A 17,465-nucleotide genomic window follows, 5' to 3' on the forward strand; every position below is an offset into this window, starting at 1 on the left:
CTGCTGCCCATGCCTGCTTCTTAGCCTACACAGGAACGATGTATCGCTTTGCCTCATGCTGTAAAACGTTATACACAGTAAAGGCTTTTTTTTTTGTAAATGACATATCCGAATTTGATATTATGGAATCACTAGTATTTTCTGATGCATAGGATATAAAACTATTACATGTATTATCGGATATGCATATAAAAGTTGGTAGAGGATATATAAATAGGAATGGGGAATATCGTTTTAATATTCGACTATCATGAGGTATTGGATATATATGACTTTGACCTATGATTGTTGATGTTAATATGTTTTGAAGATTTTGTTTATTATCATCTGTTGCATTTATAGATGCACTCCAAATCAAATCATTTAATATATCGTGTCTAAAAAATATCATTTTTGTATTAAAATGTCGGATTCGACATGGATTGGTTGCAAATATTATTCTGTCTTCACAAGGACAAAATGATTCTATATTTTCTTTAAACTTTTTAATATAATATGGAAGAATAGGTAGTTTAGGCAAACTATTTTTACATGCACATGGATCATTTTTTCCAGGAATAAAAACTAAATAACAATTTTGTAAAATTAACTTAAATTTTGATATTAATAAATATGATAATTTTTCAAATCCTTTAATATATAAATTATTAAAATTTTTATTATAATCAAATTTTAAACTTATAAAATCTCCCATTAATATAAATCCAACAGGTAATTCATTATCTGGGTATGTAGTTACATAAAGAGAAAACATTTTTTCTAATATCTCAAAGGTGTAAGGATTATCTAAATATATATCATGCATTATTATCCAATTTTGACTTTTGTCATTATTTTTTACGACTAGTTCGTATTCTGTCATCCCGATTTTATCTTTTTCATTTTCAAAATTGTAGAACAGGTCTCCTTCGTTTTTTTCGTCATGGTAGTTTCTGCAAAGGTGTGAAAGGTCAGCATTCATTGTTTACTACATGCGTAATGATGAGCATACACAATGGTGCACTTAGACATGATGAACATACATAACGGTGCACTTGGGCATGATGAACTTACATAACGGTGCAACGACACAGTAAAATGCAAAGTCTTACCTGGGGGGGTGCATTATTTCGGTGGCATAAAATGTTTTGTTTGTTAATTTTATTCGGCCTTGAACAAGTATAACATGACCGATACAATATATTCCATGGTTTATAACACATGACTTGTTAATAACTAATTTCACTTCATTTCTAATACCTTGTATAACTAAATCACCATCTCTATTTAATCCTAAAATTCCGATAATATGTTGATGATCAGTATTTGTTAATTTTACAGCATCAACAGATGTAATAATAGTTTTGTCTTTGATATGTATTTCATTAATTGCATCAGACCAAAATAGAATCGATGGATGTCCTTTTGTTTTTTTACTTAATATATGATATTTTAAATCATAAAATTCTACATCTGCATTTGCATTTATATATTCATTATAATTTTCTATAGATCCTTCTTTTTTTTTTTTTAAAAATCTCATACGTTTTTCATCATAATAAAAATGGCTTAAATCTAAAAATGTATTATAAACTTTTATACCATCTTGATATTTATCTTTATATAATTTAATTGTCTCTTGATATTTTTTTTCTTTATATTCTATTATAATATTTTCAATATCTTTAACAGTTAAATTATGTTCTTCTTCAAAGTTTTCTTTATATGTTTTTACTAAGTAATACATAAGATCTGAATCAAATTTTGTTACTTCAACAACTTTATCATCCTTAGCTTCTTCAACTAATTTTTCTTCCTCTATATAACTATGTTCATAAATTATATTTAAACAATCTAAATCGACATTAATATTATGATCATATAAATAGGAATATAAAGATATATGACTTATTGATCCGTTAAAAGCTAAAAATACTTCGTCGATTATACTCCTTCCTTCATTTTTTATTTTTATAATATGTTCTTCAATATTAGTTAAGTACAAATTTATGTTTTTTATATCATGGCTTTTTATTACACTTCCAATAATTCTCTCCCTTATGAAGCTATCCATTTTTCAATATCTCAAATAGTTCAAAATGTCTAGCATATATATATTGTCATATATAAGGGAAAGACTTACATATATCTATAACTATTCATGTACTTTTTTCTCTACCTTATTTTTAAACCTCTTTTTAAAGAACGTTTTTATATCCCTTTGGCTGATATGCACATAGGTAGTCACAATTCAAGCTTCGAAAAATTTTTATCTATGCAAATAATATTATTAGTGTGTGTGTCTCTGCATGAGGAAATACTTTTTTCTTTCATTGATTCTGATATGCTTGTCTTTGATATTAAATTGTTTTAAATTGATGGTTCGTTTTGTGTGCACACTAAAGGGTAGGACGCCTCAAAAGGGGCAATTGGAAAAGGCAAGAAAAGCTAAGAAAAGCTAAGAAAAGGTAAGAAAAGGTAAGAAAAGCTAAGAAAAGGTAAGAAAAGCTAAGAAAATTTAAAAGATGCCGATTAAACCGAGCGCAGTTGAAGTAAGTATGCTCCTCCTTTTGATTTTTACTGCATATGCTTGAACCTCTTTAAAGAGATGAAATGGAAATTATATAAAAATTGTGTTTATAGCAAGCTTGGCAGTTTTATGACTATATTTTCACATTTGCTTAAATTGTATATTATTTTTAAAATAAAAAAATAACCTTTTCATAATTAAAAAAAAATTATATTTAAAAATGACGATCTTTAAAAAGAGAATTATTTATGTATAATATATAATTATAAATATTATAAATTTTTTTCAATACACAAATTATTCCGTATTATATACACATTTATATATATCCGTATTTTAGAACGACTTAACATATTTTTTAAAAAAAAAAAAAATTTTGAATCTTTTCTATGAATTTAAGCTTCTCTAATTTCATTTCAGTTTTGTAATGAATATATTATTAGTATAAATTAAAAAAAAAAAAAAACGATATATTTCATAAATGTGTCCCAAAAGCAGTGAATAAATAAAAATGGATATATAAGTATAATCATATAAATTATTCAAACACGACATAAATTTATATTTTATGTACACTAGCTTTGCTAATATTTCATCAAATCAAGTTCAGATAAATATTTTCTACTATCTAAAGTAATGCTAGTATATTTCACGGCTCTTTAACTTCTTACATTTTGATACTATGACCTGAAAAATAATAAAAAGAATATGTGTATAGTTGAAAAGTTTGAAAATAATATTCCCAGATGCCTAAATTGTTTCATATTTTATGACCATTACCATTCTATGATTTTATATATCCATTATGATATTCTCCATGGGATTTTATTTTTTTATTATGCACACACGTTTACACACTTAAATAGATAGATATATTTTTTTTTGTGTTTTTTTGATAAAAAGCGCTGATTAAATAATCTTAATCATATACTTTTAAATTCTATTTAATTTATAAAAGATAAAAAATACTTCCAATAATGGATCCTGAAATTGCAACACCAGAAATTGCTAATATGGCTGTTTTATTTTTTTCATAAAAGCCTTTATCTTCACCATCCTTCAAAAAGAAGAAACAAGAAATAATAATAAATTATGTATACTTATAATCTGTATGAAATTAATTTTTGTATTTATAATTTCATTTTTGTACTTACCTCTGGTACTACAACAACTTCACCTGGTTCTTTGTGTTCTCCTGGTCCTTTATCTTCACCTGGTACTACGATAACTTCTCCTGGTACTTTATCTTTTTCTGGTACTTTAGGTTTTTCTGGTACTTTTCCAGCAGAGGGGGTTGGCTCAAATGCGTTGGCGGTTTGACATTTAGATTGTGCAATACCTGAAATTTTAAAATTATATAAGAACAAATATTTACATACCTATTCGTTTCTACTAGCCATACACAAGTTCAATACATTTTATAAATAGCACCATCACTATATGTATATACATATTCATGTGTGTGTACCTAATTTTTTTTTTTCGTTGTCAAATATAATGTATTTGTTTAAGAAAAATGGAACTCCGAGGTGTCCATTGCTTTCAGCGTGTTTTACTAAAACTTTGTAATTGTTGCCTCTGCAAAAGGTGTGAGAAAAATATGGGTGAGACAGCTTACTTATTTGCTTACTTATGTATATATGCTTGCTTATCCATTTTGGCTAGTCAGAACTTACCCGTTATCTATTATGTAATCTTGTGGATGGACCATCACTTTGTGTTCACTAAAAAATGAAACGTAACGAAAATGATGAGAAAGTTTAATAAAAAAAAATAAAGTATCTACCGATTTAGTGATATATTTTATAAATTTTTTTTTTTTATTACCCGAAAGAAAATTCTAAGATTGGGAAAGAACCTAAGTGTTCACTTGCCATTTGGAATGATCCAGATTCTTTAGTGTATTTACATTTTTCACCTAAGCCTTTGCATATTTTATCAATTTGTTCTGTAAGCTTAGTTGATACTTCTTTTGGTAATGATATGAAATAGTCATCTAAAAAGGAAAAGAAGTATAAATATATTGTAGTCATATATAGGGGAGTGTAAAACAAAAAACGGAGACTACACTTTTCAATATGTCTCCATCCCTTTCACCAAAGTCATAGATTTATATTGCCATACGAAATATATAACTTACATGTGTCAAGAGTAAATTCTTTATCAATTTTGTGTTCTGAACTATCATCAGTTACATTAAAATTGATTTTTGTTACTTTTATTTTGTATGATTCAGTTGTTGGTCCAGCATAATCGACCCAAATCAAACCATCGGATTCATTTACAGATAATAATGTATTTTTGTAAGTCAAATCTGAATCATCATAATCACTTGTATCTAAAGCTGTATCTACTGCTTCTTTTGGAGGTGGAACAGGGCCTAAAGCTGCTTTGTCATGTCCACCAAAAGAAATAAATCCACCTCCTTCAATTAAACATAAACCAAATATATTTTTTTTTGATGCCGAATTTGAAACAAAAGAGTTTAAAATAGATGAATATTTCTTATCAGCTTGATGATTATTAGTTAATCCAATAACACCATATGTATCTGCATTAATATTTAAACTTTTATTTTCTGTTATACATCCAAAGTAATCATATGTTATTTTTTTGTCTTTATTAATTAAAAAGGAATCATTAAAATAAAACCCTTTAATTTGTTCGCTATCAATTTTGTGATCAAATGGACATACAGATGCATTTTTATCAACAGATGGGTCGTTCATGCTTAAGAAGTTCATGCTAGTTACATAATCGCATAATTTACTTTTACAATTTTTTTTTCTTAAGGTATATCCTTTTAATTGTTTAAAATATTCATCTAAAACTAAGCATTTATTAGATCCTAAGATTTCAGTACATTCTGCACTTTTGCAATCAACATATTTTAAATCTTTGGACTTTGATAAATCATATGCTAATACATCAGTTTCTGAAGCGGGCTTTGTTTCATCATGGCAATAGAATGCAGTAGATGAATTACCAAGTGTTAAAACTAAATCAACGACTGATTTTTCTGATCCTAAAGCTAAAGGTAAACTCCATCTAAAATTCTTTTCATGTAATTTGAGATTATAGAAATCGGTAGCTTCATCATCTTGTACCCTTAAGAAAGAACTATTTGCCCTATGATCTCTTTTTCCTATGCTTCTTAAAACTCCAACCTTTCCATGTACACAGCCACTATTGTGAGAATGCTTTGCTTTCGAATTGCTGTGAGATTGTAATGAATAGCAATCTGTTTTAAACAAACTCAGGAGGAGAAAAACGCAATGAAGGAGTACTATATATCTTTGAGACATTTTGTATATTGCTTGTTCAGAAAATGTATGTATGTATATTATATGTATAAGTGTTAGTGTGTATGGCTAAGCGCATATAGCTGTCTGTGCTTATATAATGAGCACTTAAAAACAACAACAACAACAAAAACAAAGTGAATTGCACTTTTGTTTTAGAAATTCTTTTTAATCATGATATTGTAAAGTCAATATTATGGGAAAAGCATAGGTGAAAAAAATTGTAGAATCAAAAAGATGTGAAAAAGAATATAAAAATTAAAAAATAATTAAAACTAATAAAAAAATATTATAATATAAAAATGAAAATAGGCTTATTAAATTATATTTATATAAATATTTTTATTTAAATGTAAAAAAATATAATAAATAAATTTTTTTTTTCGTCAATATTATCGCTGTATTTCTTTTGATTCGCGATTAAAGTATTATTTAATTTTTAAAAATTAAAATAAAAATTAAATTAAAATACCTTGTAATAATGCTACTTATGAGTCTCATATATAAAAAAGACACACCCGAATTAAGGAACATAGATAGATAAATATATAAGCGTGTGTGCATATTCCTAACCTCTTTTTCATATCCTAAATTATTATAAATATCGCGCGAATCATAATGCTAATAGGTAGTACATAAGCATTTAGACCGTATGCAAAAAGTGTAAAATTTAAGGCACGATTTTTCTAATTTTTTTTTTTTTTAATAATCACAATTAGCTAGTTGATATAATGCTTAATCGTAAAAAAATAAAATGGAATGCAAGAAAATGCGATAAAAATTGTACACATAGAAACACACACATATCAATGCTCATAACATTTTGTAATTAATAAATATATATACTTTTTTAATATTATTTTTTGGGGACCAATATTAATAACGTCGCGAATTATAATAATTATTAACTCTATATTTATTGGAAAAGCCAGTCTCACTTTGTTTTCTCGACTTACTATACTTTTCTTTTAATGCTATATTTGCGTTAACAAGGTCTTTTATAATTTCCTTTTTCGTAAACTCTGTAGGTATTCCTCCTCTTTCAATAACATCGTCTACTATTTTAATTTTTTTTACCGGCGTAATTAAATTATCATATGAACTTTTATTAAATATAATATGCTCATATTGGAATGATAGTATATCATAAATAGTTATAGGTATATATATATCATTTTTAATTTTAATTAATTTTTTAATTATATTTTTAATATCATTTGAATATATATTAACAAGAGGGGAAGTAAACATTGTTTGTATTGTCAACATATTATTTAAAAATAAATAATAATATCTTAATTCATATTCATTATTATATTTTTCTAATATTTGTGTTAATAAATTTTCCTTTTCTTGATTTATTTTCGTCGTTATTATTATGTCATTATTTTTAAATATTATTTTTTTTAAATCTAAAATATTTTTAATATCATTTTTATTCATACAATCATTTGGCTTATTTATACAATTAATTAGATTAGATATTTCTATTAAATTTTTATTTATTTTTTCCAAGTTTACACTTTTTTCACATTTATTATTTACACATTTTGATATAGTCCTCTTTTTTGTTTCATTCTTGTTTTTACTGCCTTTGCTATGCTCATATATAAGACATAACAAATCTGAACATACTTCATGAAGAAAGTCTATTCTCTTTTCATTATCATTTGAATATGTTTTATTATTTATAATATAATTTCGATCTTTACAAAAGTTTGTAAATATTTCATTAAAGCTAGTAGTTTCAATTATTTTACATTTCTTATCTAGCTCATTTATATCTCGACTTATTTGGTTTAGAATGTCGAAGTAATAATAGTCATCTATAAATAATAAAATATCATATTTAACAATCTCATTTCGTTTCCTTGAAAATATTTTGTAATATATCGTAGTTAGTAATTCGTGTACTACATCCAATGAGGTTATCATTTTTTATATCTCTCAATCTGACTTATCTATATATTATTTTTTCTTTCACGTTTTTTTTTCTATATATATAACGGTACTATTTCGGAGGTACATGTGTATCCCTTTCTACTTCAGGCAAAGAATACCTTTCCTTTTTTTGCATATAAATAAGCGGTATGTGTGTATATGCAAATATGGGATTCGTATGTTTTACATAAAGTTGCAAATGCTGAAATAATAGGGACGCAAAAAATGGGGTACTGCATAAGAATTGAGCTCTCTCCAAATGTTGGCTATAGCATTTTATTTTGGTTCTTACTCCGTTTCTTATCAAATCTAATTATACATGCTTATATGCCATACCCTGTAGCCATACATATACATGCATAATATATAATGTAAAGTAAAAATTACTACTCCTACATCAAAAATTTACATATTTAATATAATCCCAGTTACTCCTTGTTACTTAAAAATGGTTAGCAACAAATTTAATTTAAAAAAAAAAAAATAATATTTCATCGAGGGTTTTTTATTACTGTTCCATACATTTGTTAATACAAAATTGGAGTAAAAAATTGAACAAAATGATGAAATATAGAAACATAAAAAAAATGAAATAAAAAAAAATATTATAAATACATATGATTATATATTAAATGAAAAATTATAAAAAGTAGTTGCTTCCTATTTTTTTATAATCCCGAAATTGTTTAATATATGGTTCATAAATAATATGCATACATAATGGGGGTAATCCCAGTTGCCATATTTTTTTTTACATAAATATATAATAACATAAAGAGATTGTATTTTAATTTGAAAATTATTCTTTATATTTTGTTCTGTGTTAGTACCAATCGAATCGCTAAATAAGTTTAATCATATCCTATTACATCATTTTTTATGTATAGGTTTTTACAATTTTCTATATTTTTATAAAAAGGTGTATAAAAAAATCAATGTCACAAGACAGTGTGTTTAGTATAAGTTCCAAAATATTAAAAAAAAATAAAAAACAAAATTGGTAAAAATGTAGGCACAAATATGATATAAAAACAAAAGAAGAAAAAAATAAAAATTAAAAAAAATAATATAACACATTGATTTGCAACTTGCAATTAAAAAGCCACCGCTTTTTCTCAACTTTTCAATTTTGCTTTCTTTTGAAAAGCAGACATTTTAAAGGTTAAAGCAAATATTTAAATTTGGATGTATCTTGATTTAATTGCATAACTAAGGAAGGTAACATACTTTTAGAATGAATTCTAAAACTCAAAAAAGCATTAATATTTGAAAAGATAATACCAAATCCATATGATGGAATCTGTTTTTTTTTTTGTTTTTTTTTTAAATAATTTAACTTAAGAAAATTTGAAGTAACTGTATTTTTGTTTTTATTATTGGTTATAGATATGCTTCGATTTGCTTGTGGCTTGTCAAATAAATTATAATTAAGAAATAAATATAACTTCATATTCATTAAATTTAAAAAATAATTATTAAAAAGTATGGGGAATACTAATTTATAATTTACTGAACAGTTCAATTTATTTAAATTTTCATTTGTGGCATCATTTATATTTACATTATGTATGGTGTAATTACTACTATCGGATAAATCATTCTTATATATTCCTACTTTCTCAATATTTTCTTTGAAAAATTCTAAATTGTATTGTCTATTCTGTTCATTATTCATATTAAATAGCTCGTTAAATATAGCATATGGAATATCGGCAAGTTTTTTTTCAAACCATTTGTTGTTACTATTGGAAATGTTTATTCCTTTATAATTCCATAAATTTTTTGTTAATGAAAATTCTAAATTTATTAACAGTTGTATATCGCTTACATTTAGACTAATAAAATTCCAAGGGGAAAATGTTCCTAAATTCATTTTATTTCGGATATTATTTTGAATAATCTGTTGTGTGTTCCTCTCTTCTCTTTCTACTCCTTCAACCTGGTTGTTTAATTTTTTTTTTTTAAATACATTTTTGAGATTAAGAGCATATTTAGATATTGGTATTTTATAATTTTTATTAAAATAAAATGTGTAATTCAAATGTATATTATTTATTTTGTCTATGTTATAATATTTTCCTTTACTAATATCTTTAAAATAGGATAATAAGTAAGAATAAAAACTTTTCGTATTAATGCTTTTGGCTGTATTATTTCCATTTTCGTCCAAAGATATATTTGCAAAACTGTCTACAGAAAAATTCTTGTTTGTATTAAAGTAAAAAATCAAATCGATTTTATTTTTTAAATTAAAAAAAGTATTTAAAAATTTTGTCTTTTCAAATATATTTGAAGAACATGCATTTAAAGAAAGTGAGCATTTAAATGTAGATCCATAAATATTATATAATTTATTAAGTAAGACATCATTTGTTTTTCTTTTTATAAAATAATTATATTTAGAATTTAAAAATTTTTGAGCTATTCTACTAATTTGGGAATTATTTCGAATTTTTGTATTTCCAGAAGATAGCGAATTTTGGCTAGCTAGTGTGTTGTCCGGTGTTTTCAAAAAACATAAAAAGTTATGTAATACATTTTTTTTAATTTTTACTTTTAATTCAAAAATTGTATTATGAATTTTTTTAATATAAAAAATGAAAAACTTATTTGTATTCAAATAATTGTAGATATCTTTTGTTTGTATAAAACCTTTGAAACGTCTTTGTTCTTTGTTACCATTATTTAGCTCACTATTTTCTTCATTTTTTTTTTTACATTGGCTGTTAATAATATTTATAAAATCATTTAAAAATGAATTATTAAGTTCTTTTTTGTAGACCTTATTTGTATTAAAACCATAAATGGAATATGATGGGAAATTCTTTTTTAGTTTTTCTATTTCTATTGTATCATTAACAAAAATTATATCATAATTATGTTTATTATTTTTGTAATTTAAATTTTGAAAAAATTTTATTCTGAACTTGTCAGAAAAATTTAAACTGTGTAAATAGGAAAATGTTAAATTTATACAAAATTCCAATATCGAATTAAAACTTTTTGATATACTTGGAATAAATATCATGTTTTTATTTTCAACTACATCTATTTCTAATATATGCTTATTGATACTTTTGTCAAATATTAGTCTAACATGTACATATTTGAATAAATTAGATTTTATTAACAAGTCATACATTTTTTCATCCCAAACAAAAATCGAGCTTTCTTTTATATTCATTTTTTTTTCAAACATTTTTTTTACCCGATCGCTATATTTTTTTTTTTTTACACTTAGCTCATATTGTAGTACATCCTTATTTAGGATATTTTCACGCTCAAAAATTATTTCTTTTAAATTATTTACATTACTATTTTGCATGTTTTGTTCTTTTGTATTTGGAAGATTTATGGGTAGTTTACCATTTGATGTTTCCTTTTTTGGCAACTCCTCTTTTTCCGTTTTTTCGGTGACCTGTTCATCTTCTTTTTGCACACTTTTAGTTTCGTCCCTTTTTTCACCCTCTTTATAAACATTAACTTTTATGCAGTCTTTATCAAGTATCAATTCGTTGACATATACTATTAATGTTTTTTTATCATTTTCATTTTTTATTTCATATTTCAAAACATTGGAGAAAATATGATTAGTTTGAATATAATACTCATTGATAATTTTTATTATTTGATTAATGTCTTTATGTTTAATAGTGATTAAGTTATTACGTTTCAGTAAATTTGATAATCCCCTTTGATTAATTATTGTACTGTTATTTATTATAACATTATTAATTATTTCATTATTGTCACCTGTATCATTTTGTATGGGACTTTTAGAGGAACTAAATTCCGAGTCTGTCTTGACATTTTTCTCATTCCCATTTTTTGGGTCACGTATATAACCACCTTTAACCTTATTCCATATTTCTTTTAATTTATTTGTATTTTCAAGATAAAATAATTTATTTGGACTTACTTTTTTATATTTATATTCTTGGCTTTCATTATGATAATTTCCATATAATTTATTTTGTATGTTGGCATATCCTGTTTTTTTGATCTTATTACATTTTATACTAGCTAAAATGTATATAAGAATAACTATTATGTATTTATAAAAGTGTGAAACATTTTTCATATTTTTCAATTGAAATGCATAAAATGTTCTACAGAATATACATGCACTTGTAAATGTGTGTATGCTTATATCGGCATATGCAAATACTCATAAGTGTGTGTAAATATATGTATAACATATATTTTTTAATATGTACATATGCAAATATGTTGTGTAAAATGAGTTCCCCAATTTATTGCTACATAATAAGATTGTAAAAAATAAAAAAAGAATTACATATAACCAAATTTGATTACACCATTTAAGTACTTCCTTGGATTGTCATCACATTTTCGTATACCTTGATTATTTTTTTGGTTTCTTCGATTTTTTTTAATAAAAATTTCTAGGAGATAAAATAATTTGTAACTCTCCTAAATTTGATAAAAAAATTGTTAATATATTCCCCCATTAATATTATATTATCAAATTTTACTTAAACATAAAATTGAATCCCTTATGAAACACTTTTTTCTTTTCTCTTTTGTAATTAACACTTTTTTTTATCACAAAAAAAATACATTCCCTGTTAATATAATTAAGAACAATTTTCAATTGCCCTAAAATATTCCATAATTTTGTAAGCTCAATTATAAATATTATTTTTTTTTTTTATTCACTAAGCCTAGAATTTAGCTATTACACTATAATGTATATCACATATGTTTATATGCATATGCAATGTGAAATTTCCATTTATTTAAATTAAACATTGGCACAAGTTGCAAGAAGGGATGCGAAACCCTATTCAAGTATTATAACAAAATTTTGTTCATAACTTTTTCAAAAAAAAAAAAAAAATATAAACAACGAAAAATAGGAAACAGGAAATAATTCGAGGAAACTCTCTCATAAGATGCACACCTTTATGTGCAATGGTGACACAAAAATTTAAACACAAATTAACAGATTTAGTAGTCTAAAAAAAATTAAAAAAACAGTATGAAAATTTAAATCCATTTACTTACAATTTGAATATATGTATATGAATTTATTCTCTCAAAAATGTGAAAATAAATTCAACACACCTCAATTTTTGGATAACGAGAAAAAAAAAAATTATATCTGGTTATATTGAATAGGAATATAGATTATAAAACTTAATTATATCATATTTTTAAAGCCAATTATAAAGGAATATTTGATAAAATTTTTATCACACATATTTTACAAAGTCAAATAACATTTCAATACTCTTTTAAATGTCTAGCTGCATATACAAAATTAACATATCTTTAATACTTTTTCAAATATAAGAAAAGTTTATTGAAGATTTACAGTTTATTATGCCCCATTGTTTTCACAAATAGAAATGGAAATTTACAATGTGTTCAATTGGTTTATATCTATTCATATAAAAGACATGTCATAGGTTATACTACAAATTGTTTTCCTATATTCTCCTGATTAGTATATAATTTTATTTGCTTAAATTATATACAAAGTGGATACTAAATTTTGTTCTTCATTTATTGTAGTTCACCATAAAGAGTATATTTTCTTCTTAACTGTTTTATTGTGTCATCAATAGTTTGTTTCAATTCTTCATTTTCAGTTGATTCTTTTAATAATATAAGATCTTTAATCTTTTCATCTGTAATAATAAAATTTTCACTATTGATATTGTCAAAGTCTTGTACAATAATATTATTTTTTGATTTATATTTATTAATATCATTTTTAGCGTATTCTATTCCTTTGTCTGCATCTAAAACTAGTCCTTCATATATAGATCCTGAAGAACCAAAAGGTCCATTATTAATTGATGGGATATTTATCTTATTGTTACTACTATGTATTCCGTATATCTTTTGGTTTTTCTTGCCTTTTTGACTTTCTTCATATTGTAGATTACCATATGAAAAATTGACTTTACAAGCATATGCCCAAGCTTCTTTCATTTCTTTAGTATAGCTTTTAAAAGAGACAATATTATGACATGATCCTGTATAATCTTTTGGGGCACTACAAATATTTTCTTCTTTATTTTGATTAATCAAATTCCAATTATCAGGACATGGTAAATTAAAATTTTGGTTACTATTTTTATTTTTTGTACTTTGTATATATGGCCAATGAACATGACAATTTTTAGAAAAGTTATATTTCTCTTCTTTACTAAACATAGATAAAGAAATTTGTTTATCACATGGACCTTCATATTCTTTAGGAGCAATACAAATTGAATTATCTACTTGTGATAATTTCCATCCCGTTGGACATAAAAATGAATCAAAGTTTTGTTCATCATTTTGACTAATTGGCCATTCAATATTACATTTATTTTTTAAGACTATTTTTTCATTTTTATTTAAATTATTTAAATATAAAATATTTTTACATGGACCTGTATAAGATTCAGGTCCTATACAACTTTTATTGTCTGGACTTTTTTTCCAATTCAATGGACATAATATATTATAATTTTTTTCATAACAAGGCCAATTAACATTACATATATCTCCCCATATTTTTTTTTCAGATTTAGAAAAATTAATAAAACTTTTTTCTTTTACACATATATCTTTATAATTTTTAGGAGCATAACAAATATTCTTTTTTTTTAAAATCCAATTTTCAGGACATTCTTTTGTAAAGTCTTCAATACATTTTCCTATACAAGGCCATGATACATTGCATTTTAATGAAAACTCATATTTACTAATAGCGGTACTGTTTTCAAACGATATTTTTTTATTACATGATCCAGTATAATTCGTTGGACTTAAACAATTTTTTCCATCCCCAAAATTTACCCATCCTTCTGGACATAATTCTGAATAATTAATATCACATATTTCTTCATCCGGATTTGGCAAATTGAGATCCCTTGCTACCTTATCAAGTTCGATTGTTACTTTTCTCTTGAGCACTGCAAAGTTTGTCAAAACGAAAATCCGAAATAAAAGTTGCTATGCACCACTTTGTGTAACTAAATAGATAGACATGCAGACAAAAATAGGTTGACAATATGAATAGCTATCTAGTCGAACCTCCAAGGGGAACCCTTTTCAGGGTCTTCGAAATGGAATTTACTAATTCATCAGAAAAGGAAAAAGTTCCACTAAAATTGTCTTCAGCATTATTTGCATTTAAAGTATTAAGATTTTTATTTTTGTCATTACTCAAAGAGTGTACATAAAAAACATATTCCTTATCAAATATAAAGAAAGCCAATAAAAACATGAAATAAAACAATATATGTTGTAAAATCAACATTTCGACGATTATTTAAATATTTCATAAATTGAGGTGAAGAAACATTTTATACTTCCATATATTAGGGATATACATACAAATATATTATTTTACTGATATATTAATAAAAAGATATCACAATTGCATAAAATAAAAGTATAAATACATGACACAACATATCAAGACATATACATACAAGTGTTTAGAAAACCCACATGTGTTGCCCACCACTAAATGCTGCAAATACTTTCTGTAAATAAATCAAATGATAAGTAATTAAACAAAAGGCATAAAAATACGTGTATATACACTACCCACCATTTTTAATACCCGTAATTAAACATGCAAACAAAATTGTATATGCTTTTGTTGCATAAAATGGAAAATTTCCAAATAAATGAAATCCCTATATATAGCCATATTTATACTCCCATAATTAAAAGAAAAATTAACCTATGCTTTATTATGTGGCTTTAAAATTGGGCCAATAAATTTTATATTCACATTTTCGCATTCCCTTAATTAAGTGGGAAATACTCAGTTCTACAATTATATCAAAATTTTTTAAATAAAATGTCTATTACTATGTTATTGTATTTTTTTATTTAGTTAGTCATATTGTTCATAATAAAATGGTTAGACCATTTAAAGAGAAATGTATATTTACATAAAAGTTTTGAGTTTAAATTGGGAAGAATGAAAGTGAAAAGGTATACACTCACCATGTCAGTGTTTTCAAATTAGCATGTATATTTTTCTAATTTACTTATCATATTTGTTAATTTTTCAAGCAATTTAAAAAAAACACATATACATATATACAAATATGCCGACCCATTTATTGAAACAGCCATAGAGTGATAGCTATAGACCGACGACCACACTCCATATTGTTTCCATATTTATCAAACCCTCAATAATCATATTTTAGTATTACATTTTGTGTATAAGTAAAATAATTTTCTTTTTATTCTATTTCCTATTTTTATAAGTTTACTTATGGGGATAATAGTATGAACTATTTTTATCTATGATTAGTATGCCCACATTATTTTCATCAGTTTCATCAGTTTCCATCCGTTTCATCAGTTTTTTCCCACACCCCTAAGGGGCGCCTTTTCTGTGATTAAATATGGTTTGCCCATAGATAAAAATTAGGGCATCCTAATAGTGTAAACAAAAAAATAAGGGCTTAAGAAAAATTAAATAAAAGAAATACAATATAAATATATATAAACAATATTTTTTTTGTGCCCAAAATTGTATTCATAAAATAAACATAATATATAATGAAAAATAAATGCAATATAATAAATTATATGTATACGCCCAAATTATGTAAATTATATTAACTACTTCAGGGTGAAAATATTATATATAAAATATACTGTAGCATATACGCATATAATATATACCCATCCATATATTATATAATACTCTTAGCAACATGAAAAAAGGATATAAAGAAATTATGCCTACATTTTTATAATACCATTTGTTTTCAAGCAATAAAAAAATAACAATGATAAATATTTGGCTATATTAAAATGGTATGTAAATAAATATTTATTTACATATATACTAATTTATATAATATTATTTTTTTTTTAATCGAAAAAAAGGAGGGCACTTTTTAATCTTTATTTTAAATAATAATATTTTCCCTTCTATTTTTTTAACAAAAACTGTATATCATACTTTCAAACACAAACAAACCTATTATATGTATGTTTGAAAAGGTAAACAAAAAAAAACGAAGAGAATATATCTACATATATACAATAATAATTTCAAAGATCTTATGTCATAATCAAATCAAAGCTATTTGTCACATATCAATCATATAAAAATTTGAGTTATACACCATACCATTTTGATTTTCATAAAAAAACATAGCAAGCTAAATGATAATCAGTATAAGCAGACTAAAGAAATAGAAATATTTTTTTATACAACTTGGATAAACATAAACAAGAGGAGATTTTAAAAAAGAAATATATTTGGATCATAGAACAGAAGTTTATAAGAAACAAACATAATAAACATAAATTATAAATATTTTATTATATATAGCCAAAATAGGGTAAAATGATTTTATATATGGATATATATTTATGAACAACTAGCCATTTATGCAAATAATACCCATGAAAATAAAAAGTGAAATAAATCGCATACTTATATATAAATGATGATTAAAAAAAAGTAGTAATGTAATACTTTTTTTTTCGAACTTTAATTGTATAGTTGTTAGAAATATTTTAATTTAATAATAGATATAGGGGGTGGGGAAAAGTATAATTATTCCCCTTGTCCAGTATGTGCAATACTAACCCAATAATTGTATATGCACATGCACCTTTACATATATCCATACAAAATAATAAGACACATACATAAATATAAACATATACTTATGTACACATCGATACAACACATAAGATCGATTTTATAA

The 17,465-nt window shown here is 24.4% G+C and overlaps 5 protein-coding genes across 5 annotated transcripts; all 5 read right to left on the reverse strand.

The window, feature by feature from the left end:
* Positions 1–25: 25 nt before the first annotated feature.
* On the reverse strand, positions 26–2,053 carry PCHAS_1451200 (DNA polymerase epsilon subunit B, putative; the record flags this gene model as incomplete). Its single annotated transcript, XM_741102.1, has 2 exons — positions 26–932; positions 1,092–2,053. 2 exons carry the CDS (start codon positions 2,051–2,053, stop codon positions 26–28), a joined length of 1,869 nt encoding a protein of 622 aa, XP_746195.1.
* A 1,405-nt stretch (positions 2,054–3,458) lies between these two features.
* PCHAS_1451300 (microgamete surface protein MiGS, putative) lies at positions 3,459–5,814 on the reverse strand (the record flags this gene model as incomplete). The annotated part of the gene is made up of 6 exons (XM_016799786.1): positions 3,459–3,566; positions 3,664–3,848; positions 3,978–4,087; positions 4,186–4,233; positions 4,337–4,505; positions 4,650–5,814. The coding sequence occupies 6 exons, from the start codon at positions 5,812–5,814 to the stop codon at positions 3,459–3,461; spliced, it is 1,785 nt and encodes a 594-aa protein (XP_016655031.1).
* Positions 5,815–6,687: 873 nt separating this feature from the next.
* Positions 6,688–7,746, reverse strand: PCHAS_1451400 (conserved Plasmodium protein, unknown function; the record flags this gene model as incomplete). The annotated part of the gene is made up of 1 exon (XM_739102.1): positions 6,688–7,746. The coding sequence occupies one exon, from the start codon at positions 7,744–7,746 to the stop codon at positions 6,688–6,690; it is 1,059 nt and encodes a 352-aa protein (XP_744195.1).
* Positions 7,747–8,914: 1,168 nt separating this feature from the next.
* On the reverse strand, positions 8,915–11,833 carry PCHAS_1451500 (protein TOC75, putative; the record flags this gene model as incomplete). Its single annotated transcript, XM_733462.2, has 1 exon — positions 8,915–11,833. One exon carries the CDS (start codon positions 11,831–11,833, stop codon positions 8,915–8,917), a length of 2,919 nt encoding a protein of 972 aa, XP_738555.2.
* Positions 11,834–13,281: 1,448 nt separating this feature from the next.
* PCHAS_1451600 (CPW-WPC family protein) lies at positions 13,282–14,998 on the reverse strand (the record flags this gene model as incomplete). The annotated part of the gene is made up of 2 exons (XM_740218.2): positions 13,282–14,684; positions 14,806–14,998. 2 exons carry the CDS (start codon positions 14,996–14,998, stop codon positions 13,282–13,284), a joined length of 1,596 nt encoding a protein of 531 aa, XP_745311.2.
* Between the last annotated feature and the right edge of the window lie 2,467 nt (positions 14,999–17,465).

The sequence above is a fragment of the Plasmodium chabaudi genome (assembly GCF_900002335.3).
Source record: "Plasmodium chabaudi chabaudi strain AS genome assembly, chromosome: 14".
Lineage (NCBI taxonomy): Eukaryota > Apicomplexa > Aconoidasida > Haemosporida > Plasmodiidae > Plasmodium > Plasmodium chabaudi.